The 27,156-nt window shown below is 44.8% G+C and overlaps 1 protein-coding gene across 2 annotated transcripts in view; it reads left to right on the top strand.

The window, feature by feature from the left end:
- The window catches only part of BBX (BBX high mobility group box domain containing), a 209,667-nt gene that overhangs the window by 120,732 nt on the left and 61,779 nt on the right, over window positions 1-27,156 (top strand). For both annotated transcript variants that reach the window (XM_074998974.1, XM_074998983.1), the window contains 3 exons: window positions 9,955-10,035; window positions 15,634-15,744; window positions 19,484-19,564. In XM_074998974.1, the coding sequence (XP_074855075.1) occupies window positions 9,955-10,035; window positions 15,634-15,744; window positions 19,484-19,564 (273 nt within the window). The remainder of the gene's footprint in view (window positions 1-9,954; window positions 10,036-15,633; window positions 15,745-19,483; window positions 19,565-27,156) is intronic.

The raw sequence follows: 27,156 nt of genomic DNA, 5'->3' as shown, positions 1-27,156 counted from the left end.
TTTGATGATGAGCAGGTATTAATGCGGTAGACATCTTAGCCAACATTTGGTGCTACCCATGTGTGAGAAACAAGGCTTGACTCTCATCAGACCGTTGAATACACTTCGGAACGATTGTGTTGTGTCTTCTGTACTGTAGCACTTGGCTTGGCATTTAGTTGATAATGAGTAGGACGTGTTCCTGTCACCTCCTGTTTGTGAGGCCGTTGATGGCTAATCAGCTCGATTCTAGAGCTGCAGATCTTACTGCAGAAGGGGTAGGTGTAAACCAATCCAATGGAAAATTTGGCTATGCTAATATGGACAAAACAAAACAAAAACTTTTAGCCCATGTAAGACAATAAGTGTGTGGAATGTAAAAACTTTATTAATTGGTATACAAATGTGAATACACATACATAAAAACAGTAACATATTTCAACATTCTTAGTGAGATGGATGAGCCTGAGACCCAGCAGCCGATCATGCTGCACCCTCCTTACAAAATTTCGTCTCCCCATACCCAAATCCCCCTCTTTCCTCGCCACTTTGCTCTCCCCTGTTTAGACCATGGATTTGCAAGCATGGAAGGCACAGTCTCTGTCTGTGCATTTGTGTAGTGCCTGGAACAACTCAGCGCCCTTCCTGACCTGGGCCTATAGGCGATACAGCAAAATACATGTTTAATAATAATACCTGTACATTAGTCATATGCAAATTTTAACCTTGAATAGGGCTGCAAGTGCTAGCATGCATTCAGGGTATCATAGTCTAGTCCTGTTAATTAAGACTCTGTTATGCAGAGCAGGTATAAATGCTTTGTCATTCATTCACTGAAATACAAACATTTGGTGTTTACGTAAGACTTCAGTAAATAAAAAATACCTTTCTGTTTCTCTGGTTCTAGCCGCTGTAGTTTTCAGCACATTGGTTGCTATTTAGGATACATTTGAGGGCCTGAGTCATACACTTGCTGGCTCAAATAGGCCAGGCCAGGTGCCTTATAATGGGTATTGTATAGCACACGTGAAATTTTTGATACCCAGATTTGAAAATTTGGACCTGTGGCTTACATTCCTTTTTCCAAATATTTATCTCTTATAAAAGCTGACAACTGTATATGTAAGGTTTGTATAAATGCAAAAATTAGAAAGCACTTGAAATGTACTGCTCCTCAACTTATCTGCCAAGATCCAAGTTCAGGATCCTACAAGTCTATTCATGGAGCAGAATTCCTTGTGTCATTTTAGGAATTAGCACTCTGAGGCACTGCTGTAGAGAAAAACCCTGCCAGACTCTAAGTTTGGAATGAGGGTGTTCTGTCGGCGAAACAAAGTCTGGTTTGGTCCTTTTCTGAGTCTTGAGTCTAGAGATACAGCCTTTCATATTTGGGATTTACAACAACTTTTCCTGGGAGGAAAAAGGATTTGGTTGGTTGTTGTAAATGGGGCCTGGTTTTTAAACACCCACAATTCCTACTGACACTAACTGGAAGCAGTGGGTCTCTGTTTCACTAAAAAGACCCAAAGAACTTTGCTCTCCTCTTTGGATACGATCCATTTTTTTTTTTGTTTATATTTAAATTGTCTCCACTTGGATGATCTCAGAGGAGTTATCTATGAAATGGGCCTCTGAAAGCCCCAGAACGCCTGAGTGTTTGTGTTCATAGGAATTACTTACATTGGTTTCAGCACGCAAATAGCCCTCCTTTTGGATTTCTTGTTTTTCACATAAGATTTGAGTGGGTTGCACACCACACGTGTAACAGACACAGAGTTTCTGGAAACTAAGGAGCAGTGTGTCTAATAAAATATTTTTGTCTTTCTGCACTCCTGTTCCAAAATCCATCTATCTCAGAAATGGTCAAAATAAGGGCCAGCCCTGGGTCCTGGCATATGAACAGCCCCTGTGGGGTCCCACCAGACCTGTGGTGTCCTGATGGTCCCACTGGTTTTGCCACTCTACAGGGTCCAGCCTTGCAGGTTCTGCTGGCCAACGGGGTTCTGTCACCTGGTGGCCCTGCCAATATTGGTGTGCAGACCGCTAGTGCAGATGCCAGCCAGTGTCCTGATGCCAGCCCAGGGCTCTGCTCCTGTCCTTTGTCCAGAGCTTAGCAGTTGGCCCCAGCCTGGGATGGCAAGGGGCTAGGGGTTGCCAACTCTCCTGGACCTGATGGACTGGACACCATTGCTACGAATGGCGTACAGTCCAGGAGAGTTGTCAACCGTTGGAGGGACGTGAACAGGTGGGGGAAAGGGGCTTAACTCAGCACCTCCCCCTAAAAATTGTTCCAATACCACTGGGAGGAACCTGTCTCCTGTAAAAACAGAACGCGCAGTATCCATGTCTTCACAGTAGGGAAACCAAAAAATCTAGACGAGTGGAGTCCAGTAGTAAAGCAAGAATCTCCACACTTGCTGCCTGTGCTGCCGGTGGTGGAAGTGAGCAGGAGAGCTGTGGGGAGGGACCGCCGAGTCTGCCCCTGCTGGAACCGTGCAGCCCCCCTGAGAAGGAGGAAGAGGCCTCTTCGGAGCCGATCACAGCTTCCCTCCCCACAGGGCCAGAGCCTTCTCCTGGGCCGTGCGGCACCCTCAGCCACTCCTGCTGTTTCTGCTGCTGGAGCCTGGAGCCACATCCTGGGGTGCAATCCCAGCTCCCCCAGGAGCCAGCCCAGCTCCCTGCCCAGCCCTGGGACCCAGTGAGGCCGATGCCGCCGCCGCTGAGTGGGGAGTGGTCGGGAAAGTTGCAAGCACTTTCTGACCTGAGAAGTTGGGGGCGAGGAGACCCAGAGCGCGTGCGGTGGGGGAGAGCTGCAGGTGGACAACTCAGATCTGGGTTCAGTGCACAGCTTGGGGCAGGGCATGCAGCTGAGGGAGCTCATCAGCTGAGAGGGGTTAATCTTGGGGATGGGGCAGGGTTGGGGCCAAGAAGGTTTAAGGTGGGGCTGGGGGAGTGGGTTTGGTGGCTGAGGCAAGTAAACCCTGGAGATGGGAGGCGGGTTGGTGGGCCAAGGGGGATAGAGCCTGGGAATGGCTGGGGGACATATGAACATTGTTCCCTTGTGCTAAAGAGCCTATCCCCTACTCCTTATCCTCGTTTGCTTTCCAATCCAGGGCTGAAGGTAACTTAACCTTACGAACTGGTACAAATCCTTGTGTGCGCACTGTTCTTAAAGTAGGGCTGAGAAAAAGTAGTTTGACGTTACATATTAAGTACCATCTTGTATTCACATACATTGAAGGATTGATTTTGTAACTGAATTTAAACAAATGGCTCTTCTCGCTATTTCAGTTGCAGACCCCCGGCCTAAGCCAAGTGAGTAGAGATGCCTGTTAACCATTGCCTGCCACCATGGTGGGCCACAGTTCCCCCTGTGCTGCGGTGGAATGCTGGCTTACTGCAGGAGTGTTCTTCTGACAGCAATCAGGTGCTTTCAAAGAGAAGTGTCACTCAACATGTCAGTGTGTGTCAGAATCTGGCCGCTTATGAGAGGCAACCTCATGTAATGACACTTCCCACTAGCAAACAGCATACACATCTGTAGTCTGATTGCTTCAAGGGTCACGTGGTTAAATGTGTGACAGCCAGAAAAACTGAGCGGTTGAGATTTTGAAAGGTGTTTAAGGGAGTTCAATGTCCAGCAAGTCTGGGATCTTTAGCTTTGCAATGCTTCACTCTATCGCTTACTAAGTAACTGGCGGTAATAGAAGGCTGTTATCTATATGGGCCTGCCTCTAGGTGGAGATGATGAGATAAATATTGCCAGTGAATTTCACAGCTAGGTAGTCAATGAATCCTGAGCTTCAGGACCAGTGGGAACCGTTCCCACTTCTGTAGCACTATGCACTCTGATTATAGACCTGTCTGCTCTTTATCTGCCCTTCTCCCTCCCCTCCCCATCTGCCTCCCACTCAAACACCTCTTCCCTTTCTCCCACACAAGCTCTGTCTTTGTCAGAAAAGACAGTCTTTGTGCTTTCGGTTCTGTTGCCAGGCACCAGGCGACCCACAGCAGCCAAGAAGAGCAATCATAGAGAAAGCCCTGCTAAGTCACTGTGGTCTGGGATGGCACTTAAAAGGCTATTGTGACAATTAGTTAAGATTTGTAAGATGGTGTGTGAGTGCTTCAGTTCTCCTAGGCAGTGCGGCAAGCCCAGCCACTTCCCCTGTTTCTGCTGGGAGCTGCTGGAACCTGGAGCCACATCCTGTGGTGCAATCCCAGCTCACCCAGGACCGAGCCCAGCTCCCCACTCAGCCCTGTGACCCCATGAGGCTGGTACCACCACTGCTGGGTGGGAAGAAGAGACACACAGCCTTCCACCACCTGTGGACCTAGCAGCTTCCAGGCATCAGTTATCTGAATAATTGTCTTTTGTGAAACCCCTTTAAATGCTGGCATTTACAGTCTATCTCCAGCACAAGCAGCTTGTCCCTGCTTCTGAAGCTGAGAGGTGTAAATCAAACTGAAGCTCACCTTATGTAACATGAGCCCAGCGTGAGGTGTATTCACAAGAATCCTGTCAGTTTTCCCTTTTCAGAATCCTTTGGCAAGTGTTGTATGTAGTCATGACATCGCTACTGGTGCATTTAGCCAAGGGTGCATGGTGTGAAAAACCCACCCATGATGGTGAAACAGACCAAGCCTAGCTGTTGAGGCAGTAATATGCGTTGAAGTACTTCACTCAACTAGCTATTAAATCTAAATTAAAGGAGCCACTAGTTTAAAGAACATACATTTATTTGGGGATTAATGGAACCATGATGATACATAGCTTTTAAACCTCATTAAATTATTTGAAATACATGCATTTCTATGTGAAGGCTACATTGAATGATGTGCCAAGCGTTGCTTATAGTTGCAAAAGCTATCAATGGGAGGGAAAGCTGTATAGTATCAAACGTGCATTTGCATAGTAGCTCTGTAGTTTCTGCCCCCATTCCTGTGTTCATCATGCCACCAGCTACATCCCTGCTTTCATATTTGTTCAATCAACTACATCGTTTTCCATGATTATGAAGATTTTGCTGGCCAGCACAGTGTTTAAACACAAGGTTGAGTTTATTAGGCAGGTGGACAGGAGAAATTAAAGGCGCGCCCCCCCAAAAGGAAAACACATTGTGCAGAATCAGAGCTTTGGAGTTGGTTGGATTGTCTCCAAGGGAAATGACTCTTGACATTTCACCAATAATATCCTTGTTAGTGGTGATTTTTGTTAGACTTATAGCAGCACCTAGTGGGTTCCATGAGTTACTTCAGGCATGTTCTTCTAAGCAGCAGTACTGCAGTTTTGCTCTGACTCATGATTCCTCCTGCCCTCAATCTGTGTAACCTATCATCATCTAATCTTGTAGCAATCTAAAGCAGTGGCTCTCAACCGGGGAAGTTGTACCTCAAGGGCTACATCAACTCATTTAGATATTTGCCTTGTTCAATAAGAGAAAATGCTCCAGCAAAGTCACTACAAACTACATTTTCGTATAAAGACTTGTTTATACTGCTCTATGTATTAGGCGTGGAAATGTAAGTCCAATATGTTCTGATTGCGTAATTTTATAATGCTATGTTAAAACTGAGGACATAAGGAATTTCTCAGCTGTGACACTTCTGTGTGTTTGTTTGATTTTGTAAGCAAGCGAATTTGAAGTGAGGGGCGAATGTTGAGAGAATGCAAGACAAATTAGCCTCCTGGAAATGTTGAGAACCACTGGTCTAAGGTATTTATAGGGTGTCAATCATTGAAATTTTTCATTTCTGTCTTTTTACTTTAGGCTAGGTTTTGGGACAACTTGGGGAGAAGTGAAAATATGAGCAAAGCATGAGGATGCTTCTCTTCTGCTTTGAGTAGAAGAGGTGCGCAGTCTTGCCTGTTGAGCTCTTAGCTCAGTTACTAACTACAAAGAGCCGCATTACTGGGGTATAAGTTGTGAGAGAGGGTCCAGTGTCCGTTTTGTGTTGCTGAGCATTAGCTGGCACTAAGTTGCAGTGAACAAAAGTAGAGGATTGGTGATTGCTACAGGTTGAACCTCTCTAGTCCAGTACCCTTGGGACCTTACTGGTGACAAACCAGGGGAGGTCAATACTGTCTAGCAGCATTACCAACACCTCCGCTGCTTATGGGACTCTTAGAAAACATTTACGTGTACATTACAACCAAGACTGGTGGCTGTAAACAAACTTTATGGAACCATGGGGAAGCTTGGCCACAGCCCATGATAAGTGGACATCTGACTAATGCAAATGATTATGGACCACACCTGTTGCTGGATGAGATTGGTTCAACCTGCATTACCATTCTAGGCCCTGATAAAAGACCTAAGTATGTAGTTTAACATTTAACTCAGCAGGGCTACGCATGTGTAAGTCTTTGTGATGGTCTTAGACTCTTACATTGCTGAAATTCCAAATTCATTTGTTTACAGCTGAACCTTGACTTGGAAAAGCTGTTCTTGGTTTGGGCCTAAATAAATGGGAGTGTGGGTGGGGGAATATTGGACAGACTTTGCGAACAACCCATTCTTAATTGAGGGCAGTTCAAGGAAAAAACTCAATTTACTTTTAATTACTTTTAATTTATTTTAATTATGCCTATGTCAACTCTGTAAGATAAGTATCAGTCCCAGCTTGATTATCTACTGCCATGGTTATTTCACAAACACCAACAGTTGCTTTTCAGTAGCTATTGGCTACGTCTACACGTGCACCCAACTTCGAAATAGCTTATTTCGATGTTGCGACATCGAAATAGGCTATTTCGATGAATAACGTCTACACGTCCTCCAGGGCTGGCAACGTCGATGTTCAACTTCGACGTTGCTCAGCCCAACATCGAAATAGGCACAGCGAGGGAACGTCTACACGCCAAAGTAGCACACATCGAAATAAGGGAGCCAGGCACAGCTGCAGACAGGGTCACGGGGCGGACTCAACAGCAAGTCGCTCCCTTAAAGGGCCCCTCCCAGACACACTTTCATTAAACAGTGCAAGATACACAGAGCCAACAACTAGTTGCAGACCCTGTATATGCAGCACGGACCCCCAGCTGCAGCAGCAGCAGCCAGAAGCCCTGGGCTAAGGGCTGCTGCCCACGGTGACCACAGAGCCCCGCAAGGGCTGGAGAGAGAGTATCTCTCAACCCCCCAGCTGATGGCCGCCATGGAGGACCCCGCTATTTCGATGTTGCGGGACGCGGATCGTCTACACGTCCCTACTTCGATGTTGAACGTCGAAGTAGGGCGCTATTCCCATCCGCTCATGGGGTTAGCGACTTCGACGTCTCGCCGCCTAACGTCGATTTCAACTTCGAAATAGCGCCCAACACGTGTAGACGTGACGGGCGCTATTTCGAAGTTACTGCCGCTACTTCGAAGTAGCGTGCACGTGTAGACGCAGCCATTGTGTTCTTGCAGAGTTGCACAAACAGCTGAAGGCCAAAGATTCTGTCTCTCCCCCTGTACCACGGTGCATGCAAGTGTGCTGTGACAAGGAACCTCTTCTCCCTTTGCGTGTCCCTCCCCTCCCACCCCCCCCCCCCAGAACAGAGCCCACTTACAGCCCTTGTTCTGCATAGGGCTAGCCAGGCCCACCATCCAAAATCAGTGGGAAAAGGAGGTACAATGTAGGCCTTCCTCTCTGCTCCAGTCACATACTGGCTGGGGCAGTTCTGAGGCGGCATACGTTCTGATGGGGGATCCACACCACCCAGGTGTGGAGCTCTGCCTGAAAGGCAAAAAGTAAGCTCTTGAAGGTTTTTCACGCTATTATTCTATCGGCCTTTATTACAGCAGACTTCACTAATGGCTGAGGCACCACAGCAGATGACTGAATTCTATACATTTAATAAGTAATGGCCAAATGCCATAGACTTTTACTCTTAGGAAACTGTCCATCAATGTGATAGACCAAGGTTAACCAGTTCTGTTAAAAGTCAAGGGGTGTGCAACATAACTGTAATTTTTCAATCGTTGTGGTGGTTATAATTAGGTTCCAGTGGTTTATGCTACTCTGCCTTACACTAGCAAATGTACTGAGCAGTATTTTTTTAAGCATGGTCTTGCTACAACCCAATGATGCTAGATAATGGTTGAGAGAAAGCAAAAGTAACCGTTCAGAATGGCAGATTGCTGTTTGATGAGGTTCTGTTGGAGTACGGATTACAACACTCAAGAATGGAATTTTGTTGGTGGGGGGGTAACTTTCTTGAGGAGGAGCGGTAGTCTTGGGGAGCTGTTTGTGTGGAATCACGTTCTCTTGTAGCATGGGAACTGCACTGGTAATGTGGGGCCCGGGGGATGTAGTCGATTAGTGAACGTAAGAGGCTAAACAAGGTGGGAGATCAGCAGCAGGGTGATACCAGAATTTCATGTAGCAAATTCCTTGGCAGTATCTGTGCCGATGCTGCAGTGAGTAGACTCCCAGGAACAAACTGCAAACGAACAGCTGGACATTCTGGGGCCTTTTCTCCTCCTGGTTGTCTTACTGAATGCCCAAGCTGAATGGCAACAGAGAGCCTTAGCCTGTGAACCTCCAGAGTTGCACTACTTATGCTGCTGGTGGGTCAGTTTTTCAGCTTATGTATAATGTGAGCCAAAAAAGGGCACTTGTCCAGAGGTCTCCGTACCTTTCACACATTTAATGTACTGCACAACCAGCAATCTCCCCTCCCCTCCCCTCCAAACCAAAAATTGCCGACCACTAAATGCCGCAGCACAGCGGGGAGCAAATGTTTGTATCTGGAACATGAGAGAGGGCATCTAAGCCCTTTTGTGTTTTGGTGTGCAACATCTTTTAATAATTGCAATGAGCAAATGTATTGTCGTGAAGAATTCAAGATACAAATGCTCTGGAAGTTGTCCTGGTTGCTCATGAAAATGTTTTCATTAAAAATATTTTAAAATCTTCTTAATGCAGAAAATTACACCTGGGATTTAAGAATTGTATGGGGAGGCTTCCTAGATTCTATCTTTTAATATTTTTCTTGGGACAGGGGCAATGTATATATAGTACTCATAGTTCCACAAAGCCTCCTCGTTTTTGACTATTGGTCAGCTTCCAAAAGTCCATGTACATAATTTTACAGTGCAGTGCTAACATTCTAATTAAGCTGCAGATATGGTTCTTTTGATACAGCAGCGTTTTCCATGGTGGGAAAAAAAGGCATTTCATAAATATATTTCCTAACTTATATTACATTTTAAATAGGACTTGTTCTCCCAAGTCACTTAAAAATCTTTTGAAAGTCAAATTCAATGCAATTGCATATTTGATCACAATAGCCTTTATTCTGACACTCAAAATAGTGTTTTAAATGTCCTGTTCTTGTTAGCTTGTTCTGTGTCAAGTGAATTTCACTCAAAAAAGTCCTAAGTCACTAAGCAGTTTTGAAAATTGCATGCATGTCTGTCTTTATGTGAACAATGCAAGATTTATGCTGACCTTTAACTACCCATTTCCTTGCTTTTAAGTACTTGCTTTTTTAATGTTATAAGTAAATACATTTTTTGGTCACTTAGCAAGTGTAATCTGCTTCTGAAATGGACAGGGGCAGGGTTGTGATTTTGTTTTTGCTTTTGGAATAGTTTGATTTTTTTTTCCTCCACAAGGCATTTGCAAATAGAAGGGGCAGCAGTCCGCACAGCATGACCAACACAAGTCATGTGGGTGTTTAATTTTGGGATACCTTGTAATACTTGTTTCATAAAACCTTTCACAAATGTGAAAATCAAACCAAATGCCATACTTAGACTTCACTGATGTTTTAACAGTGTATAAAAAGGATGACAAAATACTGGTATTGACTATAAAATCACTGACTTTTGGCGTATCCAGTATTATGAAACATCATGCTTCCCATCTTCTCTTTAAACATTGTATCTGAATGGTGCAGTTACTGCTACACAGTATTTCTTGGTACTAGATATTGCTGCTTTCTTTGTAGGAGCGTCATGGATGTTTTATTCCCTGTCATTACTGTTTCAGGTTTCCCCGAGTACTTGCCAGTCTGATGCATCTAACTCGACAGAAGCGTGTCAGAAATCACCTATGTTCCAGTTTGCAGAGGTGAGTTTCCAAAAGTAAGAAGATTGTTTTTCACCCCCCCCGCCCCCAAAAAAAATCCCCAATACTTGAGTAAAAGCAGACACCTTTAGCTTAAGTGTTTTCAGCTTCATGCTTCCCTTCTACCATTCCTGTTGTTTATGAGTAATGGTCCATTACCAGTTGGGAAAGCCAGACTGGAGGTACAGAAAAGTGTGTTTATGATTTCCGTCATGTGCTATATATACACAATACTGTAATAGAGTTCAAAGACGCACCCACTTAGATGTAGTGCCAGAAAGCCCTTAGCTTACAAGGTTCTTTACTAACAAGCCAGTGTTTTGATTGAGTTCTGTATAGCTAAATTATATATCTGGGCCATATTTTAGCAGCTGACTCCATCAAAATAATTGTACGGCTTCTGTGAGCCCAGTGGATGCTCCACAGTCATCCTGTTTCCTGCAGCCACAGAGCTGATCAAATACTGCAAAGACTTACCTCTTCAATCACTATAGACATGTGAGCTCACTGAAGTCTTGTCTATATTAGGGCCTGAATTCTCAGCTGTCCTAGAAGGTAGACTTTGTACTAGCCCTTTCCCTCTCTCCTTTCGTTCTGTACTACCAGAGCTTTTGGGTTTCTTTATGGCAGTCTGATACCAGGGAATGACTTCGGTTGACTTCATGAACATACTTAAGTCCTATGAGGGTCTGTCAATAAAGTGGGTGCTCTGTTGCTATCAGCCAGGAAGGATTTCGGGCTAATGGTTGGCTTTATTTTATAACAAACTCCAGTTTTCAGGATATTGTAGTTTGCTAACAAGGGTCCCATTTAGGCTTAAACTTAGCATACATCCTAGCCCAGCAATAGCTTATTTGTATAGTCACTGATGTTGCGGGGAGAACATTTCATTTTAGCTTGATATTCTGTTAAACACTCTTAAAAATGCAGGTTGAACCTCTCTAATCTGGAAATCTCTCATCGGGCAACATCCATAATCCTTCATAATTTTCGTTAGATGGACATCCACTTATGGGTGTGCCCGAGTTTCCCATGGTCCCATAAAGTTAGTTTACAGCCATCAGTCCTGGCTTTCAGTGTTCTGTGCTGTTATTTAGCTGTGATTTATGCCTAAATGTCTTCTAGGAGCCCAGTAGGCAGTCAAAGGCCATGTCTACACTAGCCCAAATCTTCGAAATGGCCATGCGATGTGCATTTCAGCGCCTCATTAACATGCCGCCGGCCACAGCTCTTCGAAATTGCCACTTTTCACTGCCGTGCGGCTCGTCCAAATAGGGGTCCTTTTCAGAAGCACCCTGGGAACTTCAAGAAGGATTCCCGTCTGGAAGAGCCACGTGTCAGCGAAAAGCAGCACTTTCAAATAATCGTGGCCAGTGGCATGCTAATGAGGCACTGACTGTGCATTTCAGCGCCTCATTAGTAATCTTCGAAATGGCCATTTGCATGGCCATTTCTAAGATTTGGGCTAGTGTAGACATAGCCAAAGTGTTGGTAATATGTTAGACAATATGACCTCCCATTGTCCCGCAAATTCTCTCATCTGCCATCAGTGCCTAGGGGCGCTCTAGAATGCCAGACGAGAGAGGTTCAACCTGTATACCTTTTCTATGCCTGGAGCTTAATCTGTTGTGCTGTTTTTTGTTTGTTTTTATATATAGAACAGTGGAAAATATAAACCACCAGTACAAGCCTATGAGGTTGAGTATTCAGTTGAACCAAACTGTTCAAAAGTGTTACAGCTGCTTCTGTTTTGGTGTATGTACCGCATACTGGGACATCTGCAGTACATGCTGTATTCTGCAGATGTCTTTTGGAACAGTGCGCAGTACACAAACTTGGTGAAAGTGTAATGGATCCATAGACATGGTATCTGTTCTCATGGAATCTAAGCCCTTGTTGTACATCTGTGGCTCAACTGAGTTTATAGGATTTTTTTTGGAGTCTGTTACAGTGATTGTAGATAACAAAATGGTACACATATTTAAACATTTGAGCTGTTCAGTCTTGAGAACTGCAGTGGGCATGGTGTGTGGCTAAATTTTGTACAGCTCCTGGCTTAGAAAATATAAGGGCTAATCTAAACGCATAGCATATGCAAAGATATTCAGTTAAAGCTGAAACACTGGGGACAGATCAGTCGCTGGTATAAATCAGTCTAGCTTCACTGCAGATAATCAGGTGTTTCTGATTTGCACTCGTAGGTTTGAGTCTCCTGCTGTTTAATGCTAATAACTTTACCTTCTCCATTTCCACCTCCAAAATAAATGAACACTAATATCTACGTACAACTCAATGCTTAACTTCAGTCCATGAAACCCAAGGTCCCAAGATTCTAGAATTCCTGAAATAATTTAGTAGGCCAACTCGTTACATGTCAGGAAAGGTAACAAGCAGAATAAAATTTTTAATACATTCTTTGAATTCTTATGGCTCCACTCTCAAGGGGAAGGGAGACTCAATTTGTCAGCCGGTAATATGATCACTTATCACTATCTTAAAAAATTAACAGTGTCCATGGTGGTGATGGTAGGACTAATAAGTAAATAATCATCATTCACTCTTTTCCATCTTTTAATGGCCTTTTGGTTGGGGTTTTCCCTGGAAGTCACAGCTCACCTACAGGCTATATTTGCTTTTTTTTGCAATACTTTGGGGAGTGGAGTGTGGGACATTGTGCAGCATTTTGTGATGTACTGCGTCTGAAGGGATGCAGTCACAGAAGTCCCCTTGGGATGTTCCCTCATGTGTTTATGCCACTGAGACCCACCTTCTTGCTGTCTGGGGGTTCCCCACCACTCTGTCCTGCTGGGCCAGGTCCTCAGGTCTCCCCAGCCAAGGCCCAGGGTGGGGGTTACCACCCTGCAGAGCAACGCAGCACTGTTTAACCACAGCTCTGGGTGGAAGCAGTTCTAAGGCACGGCACCCAGGTAATCAACCACCCCCCCACCCCCGAATGGATCAAAACCCCCAATAAATTTTTCTCTCTGTGCAAATGATTTGCAGAGGGAGGGCTCATCAGGTACGCCCCCTTTGTCAATGAAAGGGAGTTATGCAGCATGGTAGCCCTCTCCAGGTAATAACAATTTACACTGGGTTTGATAAGCTAATTCTTTTCTTGTGAGTTCTGCCTTAAATAGCTGTATTTATATCAAGTCTTCAGGACAGAAATAATCTTGTCCTGACCTGGGTGTCCACTAAAGTTCTGTCTTTCTTAGGGTGTAACGAAGCAAACCCACAGTCATGTAGCACATTAAAGACTAACAAAATAATTTATTAGGTGATGAGCTTTCATAGGACAGATGTGAAGAAGTGAGCCTGGCCCACAAACGCTCATCACCTTATAAATTATTTTGGTAGCCTTTAAGGTGCTACATGACTGTGGGTTTGTTTTGTTAGAATACAGGCTAGCACGGCTCTCTCTGTGGTACTTTCTTAGGGTATGTCAGGCAATTTCCAAGGCAGTCTGAAGACGAGAGAGAGGGAATTCCCTGTGGAGGGAATTCCATTGTTCTCTTTGTGTAACCGTATCCTCTAAGATGGAGCCTGTCACATGAGTGAGCCACCTGTCCAGGTCCTTTTTAGGCAATCAGTCATTGCCTCTATGCTGGATTGCATGTTCAATTACAAATTCCTCAGATGTGGATTAACACCCATTAAGTTTGCTAAGTACTGCTATTCCCTCACAAGCCATACTCACGTAATAGGGTAGCCACACCTTCCGTTGAGGTCTTCACAGAGACAAGCATTTGGAATCAAATGTGTAGACCCTACTGAGAACTTCAACTAGAAAAAATATATGTGCATAAAAGTAGGTTTGACAGATACATCAGGTTATACCGGGGTCTGCAACCAAAATAGCAACAAGAGACTTTTTTCCTTCAAATTCAGTAACAAAATCAATACATTAAGAGCTGCAATGCATGTGAATGTGAGACAGTCCTTAGTAAGTAACGTCAAACTGTAGTTTTTGTAACCACCATTTTAAGAACAGCGCGTGCACGGTGATTTGTACCAGTTAGAAAGTTTGTTACTTTCCCCCCGGGATTGGAGAGCAAATGAGGACAAGGAAAATGCTGCTTCTGAGGATCGTCTCTGAAGCAGGAGGAAGCAATGTTCTCATCAACCCTTCATGTCTCCCCACCCATTCCCCAAACCTGCCCCCCATCTCCAGGCTTGAACACTTTCTGCCCCAAACAGCCCGCCCCACTCCCTGGATTAATGCCTCTCAGCTTCAAACCCCCCCGCCCCCCCAAAAAAAAGCAATGAGCTCCTCCACTTGCACATGACGCTACTGCTCTTCCATGGCCGCTGCTGCTTCCCCTCTGCTGCTCCCTCCACCTCCACCTCCTCTTCCTTTTTCTCAGGGGAGCTGTGCAGCTCCAGCAGTGGCACTAGCAGGGCTGCCCCTTGTTTCACGCAATGCCCTGGTGACTCATTCACCCTCTGAACTTTTTCACATTTTGCCCAGCTAAGGCTGCTCCTGCAAGTCCTTATGAAAAGGCAAGGGACTCCTCCCCCCCCCCCCCCCGCGTGCAGTGGGGCAAGATCGGGAAGGGCCCCCCATCCCCGCCCTTGCTCCTCAGCACAGGGCTCCCTGCTGCAGGGGCCTCAGCCACACACACTGCAGTTCACAAGCTTGAATCTCCATGCATGTGCATTTGGTCCTGCCACATTTGCCCTGTGTTTACCACTGGGTGAGGCCCCTGTTCCCCGCACTTACCCTGCACCCTGCCAAACAATTCATAGTCCACCAACTTGAGGATGCCAGGAGCCTTAGCAAGGCCAGATATGGTTGGGTGAAATGCAGGCACCGGTGTGCTCACATCAACTGTGTAAGTAGATGGCAGCTCCTGGAGCCCCTGAGGCAGATAAAGCCTGCACATGGGGGAGCGGCTCCCTGCTCTGCTGCTGCTGAAATAATGGAACTAAATGTAGTTGATTTAATAGGTCCTGCCGCCCTGCCAGCCATTAAACCAATTGCATTTAGTTCCATTATTTCAGCAGCAGCAGAGCAGGGAGCCGCAAGCAACTCCTTAAAGAGCCACATGTGGCTCCGGAGCCACAGGTTGCTGACCCCTGGTTTATAAGATTAAAAATGATAGGTCACAAGCCACGTCTCATCCAAAAGCATATTTATGCATATTTATATTTATAACCCATTTTCTTTAAAGCATGGAGGTGGTCTGTCACACTGTGGTTATGGCTATGCTGAGAACCTGTGACCTACCACTAAAGTTGATTGGGTTTTCCTCATCAAATGACCAACTAAAGTGTCCATCTACCACCGCATCCATCTTTTGGTAGATGAGCAAGCTGGAAGCTACTCACGTATGCTTCATGTAAGATGCCTATTTATTGGCCTACCTTAATATTCTTGGAAATTAAAACATGCTTTTGGTCGCATTACAGGCGTATATGGTAGTAGAAAATAAATTGCTATACAAACCTAATGTTTATCTGACATTGATTCCCTCTGTGAATGACTGACTCACACCATACAAATATAAAGTGCAGCATCTCCATCTACTGGAATTTATCCAGTGCCTCGCTTTGATTTTCTGCAGCTGTTGTGATGTCTACATCCATACACTTTACATACAGGCGCAACAGGCTGAGCATCTAGCAAAGGCAGTGCTAAACAAGGAAGAAAACTGCAAGCATGTAACCTTGAGGAGAAGAAAGCCAGTTGAGGTATCTCTAATTCCGTTGGAGGTAAGCAACCACTTTCAGGCTCTCTACGTGGGTGATTCATTGGAGAACGCTGTGGCAGAAATCTCACAGGGAAGGGATCAGAAGACCCCACTGACTGGAAGACATGGGAGGTGTAGACCTAGGGATGGGGATTCTACGACCACCACACCTAAGAGAAGACGACGGGTGGTGGTGGTAGGGGACTCCCTCCAAAGAGGGACGGAGTCATCCATCTGCCGTCCAGACCTGGAATCCTGGGAAGCTTATCAGGAGCTAGAATTGCATGGAATGTGTGACAGAGTCTCTTCCAAAAAATCATCAAACCTCTGGATTATTATCCCCTCCTACTCCTCCATGTAGGAGCTCATGACACAGCCAAGGACAGCCTTGAACAGGTCACTGTGGATTACATAGCTCTGGGAAGAAGGATTAAGGAATATGGGGGGCAAGTAGTGTTCTCATCCATCCTCCCCAGTGAAGGAAGAGATCGTCGAATCACGAAGGTAAATGTGTGGTTGTGCAGGTGGTGTCAGAGAGAGTGCATTGATTTCTTCGACCATGGGATTCTGTTTCAGGAATAAGAATTTCTAGGAAGAGATGGGATCCACCGAACAAAGAGATGAAAGAGCATCTTTGCAGGCAGGCTTGCAAATCTAGTGAGGAGGACTTTAAACTAGGTAGTGAAGAGGACTTTAAACTACGTTTGTCGGGGGATGGTGACACAAGCCCTGAGGTAAGTGGGGAAGGAAAAAGAAACAACAAAAGAGGACCCTGGATTCAAAGGGAGAAGATAGACCTATCAGCTAACTGTCTAAGGTGTTTGTACACAAATGCAAGAAGCCTGGGAAGCAAATAGGAAGAATTAGAGGCCCTGGTATAGTCAAAGTAGTATAAGGTGCTTAGAATAGCGGAGCCTTGGTGGTATGACTCATAAGTGGAGCACAGTCATTTAAGCGTATAAACTGTGTAGGAAGGACAGGCAGGGGAAAAAAGGAGTTGTTGTTGCACTGTATGTAAGAGAGCAGTATGATTTGCTCAGAGCTCCAGTATATGGAGGAAGAAAAGCCAGTTGAGAGTCTTAGGGTTAAGCTCAGAGGTGGAAGCAACAGAGGTGATGGTGTGGTTGTTGTCTGCTATAGACCACCAGATCAGGTAAATGAGGATTTCATCAGACAACTAAGAGAGGCTTCCAGATCACCAGACCCTGGTTCTCATGGGAGATTTTAATCACCCAGGCATTTGTTTGGAGACACATACAGCAGCACACAGACAATCCAGGAAGTTTTTGGAGAATGCTGGGGCTAACTTCCTGGTACAAGTGCTAAAGGAACCAACCAGGGGCCATGCGCAGCGTGCCCTGTGGCTCACAAACAGGGAACAGCTAATAGGAGAAATAGAAGTGGATGGCAACTTTGGCTGCAGCGACCATGAGATGGTAGATTTCAGGATCCTGACAAAAAGAAGGAGGGTGAGCAGTAATGTACAGGCGCTTGATTTCAGAAGAGCAGACTTCAACTCCCTGAGACAACTGATGGGCAGGACCCCTTGGGAAACAGATATGAAGGGGAGAGGAGTGCAGCAGAACTGGCAGTGTTTTAGAGAACTCTTACTGAAGGCACAGGAACAAACCATGCCGATGAACAGTAAGAAAAGCAAACATGGTAGGCAACCAGCTTGGCTTACTAGGGAAATCCTTGGAAAGCTCAGACTCAAAAAGCATGCGTATAAGAAGTGGAAACTTGAACAGATGATTACGGAGGAGTGTGAGTATATTGCTGGAGAATACCAGGGAGTAATCAGGAAAGTGAAAGCACAATTGGAACTGCAACCAGCAGGGAATGTGATGGGTAACAAGAAGGGTTTCTACAAGCATGTTAACAGTAGGAGTGCGATCAGAGAGGGTGTAGAGCTATTATTAGTAGATGAGGGACATAACCTAGTGACAGATGATGCAGGAAAAGCTGATCGTGGAGATAAGGAGAGATTCCAGATGAATGGAAGAAGGTAAACGTAGCGCCCATCTTTAAAAAGGAAAGGAGGACGATCCAGGGAACTGTAGACTGGTCAGCCTTACCTCAGTCCCTGGAAAAATAATGGAGAGGATCCTCAAGGAATCCATTTTGGAGCACTTGAAGAGGGGAAAGTGATCAAAAGTAGCCAACATGGATTCACCAAGGGCAAGTCATACCTAACCAATCTGATTAGCATCTATGATGAGGTAACTGGCTCTGTGGACATGTGAAAATCAATAAGTCTGATATACCTTGGATTTAGCAAAGCTTTTGATACAGTTTCCCACAACATTCTTACCCATAAGTTTAGGAAGTATGGATTGGATACATGAACTGTAAGATGGATAGAAATCTGGCTTGACAGACAGTCCCAATGGGTCAGTGTCTGGTTTGCGGTTGGTTTCAAGTGGAGTGTCTCAGTGATCGGTTCTAGGGCTAGTGCTATTCAACATCTTTATTAATGACCTGGCTGAGGGGGTGGATTGCACCCTCAGCAAATTTGCAGATGATGCTAAGGTAGGGGATCGGGTAGATATATGGGAGGGGAGGGATAGAGTCCAGAGTGACCTAGAGAAATTGGAGGATTGGGCCAAAAGAAAATTGATGAGGTTCAACAAGGAGAAATGCAGAGTCCTGCACTTGGGATGGAAGAATCCCAAACACTGTTACAGGCTGGGGACTGACTGGCTAAGTAGCAGTGCAGCAGAAAAGGGGATTATAGTGGATGAGAGGCTGGATATGAGTCAACAGTGTGCCCTTGTAGCCAAGAAGGCTAACCATGTATTGGGGTGTATTAGGAGAAGCATTTGAAGCAGATCTAGAGAAATTATTATTCCCCTTTACTCAGCAGGGTGAGGCCATATCTGGAATATTGCATCCAGTTCTGGGCTCCCCAGTATAGAAAGTATGTGGATGCATTGAAGCAGATTCAGCAGAGGGCAACGAAAATGATTAAGGGGCTGGATCAACTGACTTATGAGAAGATGCTGAGGGATTTGGGCTTACTTAGTTTGCAGACAAGAAGACTGAGGGGTGATTTGATAGCAGCCTTCAACTTCCTGAAAGGGTGCGCTAAAGGGGATGGAGAGATGACTGTTCTTAGCGGTGACAGACAACAGAACAAGGAGCAATGGTCTCAAGTTAGAGGAAGGGGTGTAGGTTGTATATTAGGAAAAGCTATTTCACCAGGAGGGTGGTGAAGCACTGGAATGTGTTACCAAGAGAGGTGGTGGAACTCCATCCCTAGAGGTTTTTAAGTCCCAGCTTGACATAGTCATGGCTGGGATGTTTTAGTTGGGGTTGATCCCGCTTTAGGTAGGGGGCTGGACTAGATGACCTCCTGAGGTCCCTTCTAGACCTAGAATTCTATGATTCTAACAAATTTGTATATTATGCTTTATAAATGCCGGCACACTGCAATGAGAGACACCTTTCACAGAACTCTAGTACACAAAGTGGTACTTTTGGGTTCTTTTTTTTTATTATTATTTTGCTATTTTGACTATTTCTTGAACTAGTAAAAGCTAAAATCATTATGTAATATTTATCCTCATGGTGGTTTTAAGAGTGAAAATGACATAAGTACTCCTCACAGATTACCGTAGGTTAGTCTCTTAGGAAAATTAAGTACTGTACAATACAGTTATCTGCGAGGTGTTGGAAAAAGGGAGTCTTTTATGTTTGGTATAAGAAATGCAATTGTTGAAGTTAGTGATAATTATATACAAAATAATTGTGTTTCCCTCCAGCTCTCTTCAAGCCCGTCACAGCCTGATGTCTCAGTGGCTGCAAAACAAACTGAGGACTCAGCACTGTTTCAGTTCGCAGAGGTATAATAACTTAATTGTTTTGCTTTGTAAGTGGGAGAGAGGAACACAAATTGTTAATTATGACTGATCCACCTTTGCAAGCAAAATGGGGGAGTGGAGACCTACAGATGATATTCTATATGACTATACACTCTCCTTCTTCCGCCAACTGAGTTTCTCTGTGCTGAAGTGTTACCCTGCTTATGCAGACACGCGCGCTCGCTCTCTCTCTGACAGAGACAGAATCCCAGTTTACAGTAGTTAGGTAACAGCTAAATTTAATTCCACAGACTCTGTAGCATCTCAGGATAACATATCCTGCCCTCCCATCTCTCTCTTTAGGCCCACAAAACATTCTGTGGTGGACCAAACATTATCCTTCCCTAGTAAATAAACCTTGAATAGCTTGGGTCCATATTCAGAGTAACACAAGAACAGGGGCGTGGCCCATCTTTTGGTCCTGTATTCATCAGCTACTGAGTTCTCTGGGCTGTTTTTAACTCATCTGTAACCTTTCCCCACCTTTTCCATTCTAGTAGTGGGTCTGTCCCACAGAAGCTCATCACCTAATAAATTATTCTGTTAAAGTTCTACTAGACAGCCTTTTTGTTTTGATAGTATATAGGCTAGCATGGCTTTCTCTCTGTTGCTTTTCCATTCTAGTTTACTTGGCTTTCAGAGACTGATGAGGGCATGATCTGTGAGGTGCAGTGACCACAATGAAAATACTTGCTATAATCTCAGGGTAGCTAATGAGCACATCTGGTAACTCCTGCACCCTGTTCTGGAAGCAGCTGAGTCCTTCCACCTAAGTTACCCTGCCCTGTTCTCTGCCGCTGTGCAGAGACAGAATATCCAGATAAGATACGTGTCTCCTCCTCCCTGCATGTCTCCTTCTCGAGAGAGAGAGACTCAAAGTTGCAGTGCAAAGCATGTGGTCACACGAGATGTTCATATCAGTAGACACAAAAGGAACCAGCCGTAAATTCCCATCATCAAAACAGAATTGATTTGTCTTCCGCTTGAGAAGAACATTTGCATAGAAATCACTGATCCAGGTTTGCTCTTCTAACAGCTGTAATGCACTAGGACCCCCAAGTACAAAAGTAGTGGAATCAGGGATGTTCCGCATTTTTTCCATACTGAAGAACTACCAGATTTTCATTTCAGAGGGCCTCTTAATTTCTATCAAGGGAGGCAACAAACAGAGGTTGATCCACAGTAGTGGCATGTGCTTCCTTTGTTAGAACTATAGGAACTTGCACAATGATAGCTGCCACAACAAGCAGGGAGCATACATAGACGTAGAGAGGCATGGAAGAAACAAATTTCAACATTACAAAGCCACGTAATGCCATAGTGGACTAGAAAATAATATATAGTAGATGGTGCATCCCAAGATACCTTGGATATATGGCTTAAGAGTTTGGTTCCCCCCCCACCCCACCCCCCGCCATGTGTACTTGAATCTGGGCATGATGGTGACCTCTGGATAATTTTAACAGAGTGGCATCATCTGCAGCAATATGTTGAATATATTTAATAATATGGTCCCATCTTCTTCCAGTCTGTTTTTGAGAGTCTAGTATTGCTTGTGGAGCTAGCTATTTGTTTTGTCTGTTCTTTGAGCATAAGAATTGAGATTTTTGCCTGGCTTGCACCGGGATGCTTTATGGGATCCAGGAATCTTTGTATTCCCTACTCCTTATCCTTTGTGCTCATATGGGCTTGGGTATAATCCAGCCTTGTGTCTTCCTTTGTGTTACCCTAATGTCATGCCAACATCATTGCAATGTGAATTGCAGTGACTAACATCTCGGGTCACAGCAGTCAGGGAGGTGGTATGCAGCTGGGTTCATTCAGGTAGTTCCAGGGGTGAATGCACAGCAATCTGTATGATCTCTGGTTGAGAACTTGAAAGCAGAAGATAGCTTTGGTGAAAGTGATCCTGAAATGGTAGAGTTCACTGGTTGGTGGGACAACAGCATTGTAAAGACAAAGGGGTTCAAGAGGGCAGACTTGAGCAGACTCAGAGGTTGTGTCTACGCTACCAACTTCCTTCGAAAGAAGGATGGTAATTAGGGTGTTGGGAGTTTACTGATGAAGTTGGGAGTTTACTACTGGCTCACGTCTAGCCGCGGCTCACCTGCTGGTACTTCAGAGTGCCGGGGCAACTTCAAAGTATCAGTGGGTGAGCTGCAGCTAGTTGCGAGCCAGTACTTCAAAGTGTAAAACTTCAAAGTTGCTGCGGGGGGGCGGGTGGAATTTGCTTAATGAATTAGTAAACTCCAGACACTCTAATTACCATCCTCCCTTTGAAGGAGGGTGATAGTGTAGACAAGCCGAGAGAATTGGTAGAGAAGATCTCAAGGAAAGCAAGCCCAAGAGGAAAAACAATAGAAGACAGTTGGCACAATTTCGAAGAGATATTGTTAAAGATTTAAGAGCAAACTATTCCACTGCATGAGAAAGATAAGAAGGATGGCAAAAGACAACCCTGGATCAACCAGGAGATCTTGAAAGATCTAAACATCGAAAGGAGCCCTACCAAAAGCGGAAACTAGGTTAAATCACAAAGGATGAATGTAAACAAATAACAAAAGCATGTAGGGGCAAAATTAGGCTAAGGCACAAGGTGAGCTCAAATTAGAAACATAAAAGGTAACAGGAAAACATTCTACAAATATATTAGAAGCAAGAGGAAGACCAAGGGCAGGGTAAGCCCATGTTTCAATAAAAAGGACAAAACAGTAACTGAAAATGTAGAAATGGCAGAGGTGCCTAATGACTTCTTTGTTTCATTTTCACCTAGAAGATTGATGGTGAATAGGTACGTAACACAAAAACAAAGAGAACTGCTGTGGCCCCTTATAGACGACGAGGTATACAGTAAATCCTCCATTTAATGGACTAATGGTGGGGAGGGTTGTCTTTTATTACCGAAAGACTATTGAATGTGAGGGTTTACTGCTCCACTGGGTCCTGCAGCCTCAGGTCATCCCCCACCAAAAAAAAACCCAAAACAAAACAAAACAAAAAAAAAACCCTGCCACTTACCAGAGTTGCTGCTGCCACCGCTAGAGGACCCGCTGGGCCCCTCTTCATTGTTATGACCCCACCCGCTGCGTACAACTGGAGGTGCCCCACTGTATGCAGCTAGAGGCATGCCCCCCCCCATCATGCATGGCTGCAGGGCCCACCTCACAGCCTGGAGGAGCTGCTGCTGCCACGCGCTCCACCCACTAGGGGTGGGGCTAGGGCGCATATGCAAGTGCTGTCTACCCAAGTACGCGCCTCGACCCTGGTGGGAGAAGCGTGTGGCGGCTCCAGTGGAGATGGATCCTCCAGGACGCAGCAGTGCTAAGTCCCTTTATTTGGAATGGGGGGCAGGAATTTAGGATTTTTTAGGATTTTACAGCCCCCAGGGGACTTCATGAACAATAGGGGGTGTCCATTGTTCCTAAAGTCTGCTAAATTGGGATCTGTAAAATCAAGGGTTTATGATATTGTATCGAGAAGATTAGGTGATAAGTAACAGTCAGCATGGATTTGTCAAGAACAAATCATGTTAAACTAACCTGATACTTTTTCTTTGATGGGATAACAAGCCTTGTGGATAAAGGGCAAGCAGTAAATATGAGATACCTAGACTTGAGTTCCAAGTTATCCTTCAGTCTGAGTAGACTATGGATTGTGCCCTTCGTAACTCCATTTAAGATCGTCATTTGCAGCGTTGACTGTGACTGTGGAGGCCCACACGCGAGTGACAGTCCTTGCTACATCTGCTGCATATGTAACCTGGTATCTGTTGCCTCCCGTGTTGGTTCAACGCTGTTAAGCGATGCTGGAGTACCTCTCCAGGTGCGAGCCTGGGCAATTATTATGGAGACCCTGGGCTGCCCAAACACCAGCCCCCCCCCCCCCCTCAGCTTTATTGATATAATCCAAAGGAGAGGATAACCTCCACATTTGGTACCAGCTCAGCTGCAGGAGTTGCCGGGACAGTGCCAGAAGTTGGCACAGAACCGCCTTAGGACTCCCCTCCGGATTTTCTGTCAGGGTTTACTCCCTTAGCCTTGCTCCTTCCCAGGATAACCCACAAGGCAGTGGGGCGTCTTCCTCCGCCTTCACAGGAGTTGTCGATTTGGAGCACCACACCTCCTGGTCCGCCGTTGAGACTGGGCATTAGAAGGGAAAAGGAACAAATCCCTTTGTAAGGTCAGTATGTGAGACAGACCAGACCCCCCTCACTGTGTTTCGCCTGCGAGCTGACACAGTTGCCCAGGGGATGGCGTCGCTGTAATGCACAACAGCTGCTAGGAGCCAACAGTGAGAGCTGAGTGGTGGGTGAGAACTAGTGCTTCTGTCCGCCTGAAAAGGCGCAGCTGCCGGAGAGTCAAAGGTACTACCTCTACCCCAGACGCCCCCATATCCACCCTAGACTTGAGTAAAGCATTTGATATAGTCTTTCATGACCTCATTAACGAACTAGAGAAGTACAACCTAGGTGTGGCCACTAAAAGGTGGGTGCATAACTGGTTAGCTAACCATTCCCAGAGAATAGTTATCAGTGGTTCACAGTCATAGTGGAAGGGCATAATGAGTGGGGTTCTTCAGGGATCAGTTAGGAGATGATCACTGTTCAGTGTCTTCATCAGTTATTTAGCTGATGCCCTCTCAGGGTCCCTTCCAATGCTATGATTTAATCCCTTCTTTCTGCTCTTGGCCCTGTTTCTGCTTGTTTCTGCTACGGGACTTTCATTCACAGAGGACATCTTTGTCGCTTTTGGCAAAAGTCCCGTTCCTTGCTCTGCCATTTCTTATGGTTCCCGGTCTATTAATGCATTGCTGCCATTAATAAGCTGAGTTGGGATGAGCAGTTTACAGCATACCGCAAAGAGCAATGTACAGTGCCACTTAAAAAAAAACAGAGTGAAAGTAGGTATTTAACCAGTAGCAGAATTAGTTCTGTGAAATGATGTGAATTGCATTGTGAGATGATGCGCCTGGGGTTTCTTGGCAGCCATCCCAGACAGCTTTTTGTTCTGACTGGGTGTTCCTCATATGTTCCCTTTCTCTTTATTCCCTTCACAGCAGAGCGGATAAGACTGACTCTTTTGTGAAAAGAGCGATCACATCAAGTAGATGGGTCACTTATAATGGCCATACTTTGCCCCAGGAATAGAATTCCCCTGTCACTCAGAGATGGCTCATTATGTACCATGGCATTCTTTCTTCCTGAGAGTCCCAGTATGCCTTTCACCTTCATGTTTTCACCCAGTGCTATATTTTTGCCAGTAAAACTGGTAATATGGCTAATGAGGCTTGCCCATTCTTGACGGGCCACAGCAGAGGGACAGGAGCCCTTGGCATAGTGCAGAGTGTCTGGATATGCCTGCAGGTGCTATAGAGATGTTTGAAAATCCATAGGAAAGTCCCACAGATCTGAGGATTGCATTGAGTTAAGCACCTTGGCCCCTGCTCACCCTGTAGTGGTCCTGATGGCTTGATGAGTTTAAAATTTTGTCCCTCTCCTCTCTGGGGTTTTTCCACAGAAGACTGTGAGCTAGGCCAGAGTTTGGTCAGTGAGCAATGGTCTGAGGTGCACTTGTTGTTTGGAGAGCTGTCTGGTTACGTGTTGCTGGCTGCTCTTCTCTTTTCTGTGTGAGGGGAACAAAGCAGATGGAAACTCTTTCTTTCAAGGCCTACTGAGTATCTGTTTGTCAAATGAGAACAGATGGTGATGAACACTGTGTAATGAAGAATTGCACGTTCCTCTTGGGTTTACTTAACTCGGTTCTCATCTTTTATTAAACAAAGAAAATGTTTCCAAGGAATGGTGGCAATAAAATCACCAGTCAGCTCAAAGAGCCTACTCTTCTTTTAGCTACTCTATTAGAGATTTTTTTCTAGACTAACGTCAAAGCAAGTGGAAATAATATTTTTGTTGCAGCAGTGTATAATTTCTCTTTTTATTCCCACGCCCTAGGTGCCGTCAGGGTATGCAATATCTTGGGAAGGAGTTCTCTCACCCAGATGCAATAGACTCTTTACATTTTATTTTTCCCAAAATATTAAATCTAGCAGTTCAAGGCAAAATGCCTGCAAAGGAGAGTTTGACCTAACAGCATGATATTTGTATATCCAATGGTTGTGCACTCTTTCACCTCTTTCCCAAATTTAGGGTAAAGCCATAATCTTCCTTCATCATTATATAAAGTATACAAATATGCATATAGTATTAGTGTTATTTAAGGACTTAACAGTTTACTAAATGCTTGAGTTATCACATATCCCATAAGGAACAAAAAAATGTATGCTATGGCATAGCATGCAACCCAGGCCATAAATAGTAGCTAATATATTGGCAATTCTTGTAAAAGAGCTCTGAGATGGTAACATGATCCTAAAAATTATAAATGTTTTTGGTGGGTTTAGAAGCCAGCCATGAATGCAAGAATTAACCGTTCGTGCTTGAAGGTAATGGAGATTAGCAGGCCGTCATAGATGCTGATAATTTGTTAAAACTAGAAGATTGCTTTTAACTAGAAGAGAGTAACATATGTCATCATTACTGGGAACTGATTGATCATTGTGTCACCTCCCAAGCCCAACAAACATCTTCTCTCAGGTGAATTCTGAGCTTGCTGTGATTCCAGCAGTTTGCTCTTACCAGCTGCTGAGTGTATTTCACTCTAAGGTAATATGTGACTTCTCCTCCCAGCTTGTAAAAGTGTAATAGCTTTGTGGTCATTTGGTGGTGAATGTCCATCTCATAATTTTATTATGTATTTCCACGTCATTTGGTTTGCATTTGTGGTGTCAAAAAAACAGAACATGCCTCTGCATGAGTTCATGTTTGGTTCTGGCAACATGGAGTTACTTTTCCGGACCACTGTGTAGCTTTGGTATTGAATTGAGAAGATCTGCATGGTGGTCTGTATTTTTATGAAGTAAGTTGTTATAGAATAGAAATGAAAGAAATTGGCTTCCAGAATCAGAGCCTTAATATGTGCAGGAGGATCAGTGAGTGAGGACACTCACTCATGACTGTAGTCAGGCTCTGTGGACATAGAGGGGCAACTTCTGTGGAGCTCATTGTAGGATTGGAGTTTTAGACAGGAAGCTCTTTGGAGCATGGACCATGGCGATATAGTTCCTCACACAACAGAAGCCTAGTTTTGACTGGAGCACTAGGAGCTACTGCACTAGAAGTAGTAACTATTAATAAACATTAAACAGCAATAATGTTCCAGTGTATTTCAAACATAGGTCTATGCTGAATGAATGGCAGTAAAATGTAGTTCCTGCGTAGCCCTTGAAACTGCAAAATAAAGTAATCTATTCCAAAGGAAATTTTTAATTTAAAATGCATTGCATCCAGGGATGCTCTAGCCCAGGAGAGCGCCAAGAGGGTGGCATGAAGTTTCATAAGGGGGGCACAGTATAATCAGCTGCTAAGACTCAGGCTCATCCATCTCATCAAAATGACGTAATCTGTTACTGTTTTTGTGTGTGTGCAGTCACAGTTATATACCGATTAATAAAGTTTTTGCATTCTACAGACTTATTTTCTTGCACGTGCCAAAAGGGTTTGTTTTTCATATGAACGT

Source organism: Carettochelys insculpta, chromosome 1, assembly GCF_033958435.1.
Source record: "Carettochelys insculpta isolate YL-2023 chromosome 1, ASM3395843v1, whole genome shotgun sequence".
Lineage (NCBI taxonomy): Eukaryota > Metazoa > Chordata > Testudines > Carettochelyidae > Carettochelys > Carettochelys insculpta.
This window is presented reverse-complemented; position numbering and strand designations above follow the sequence as displayed.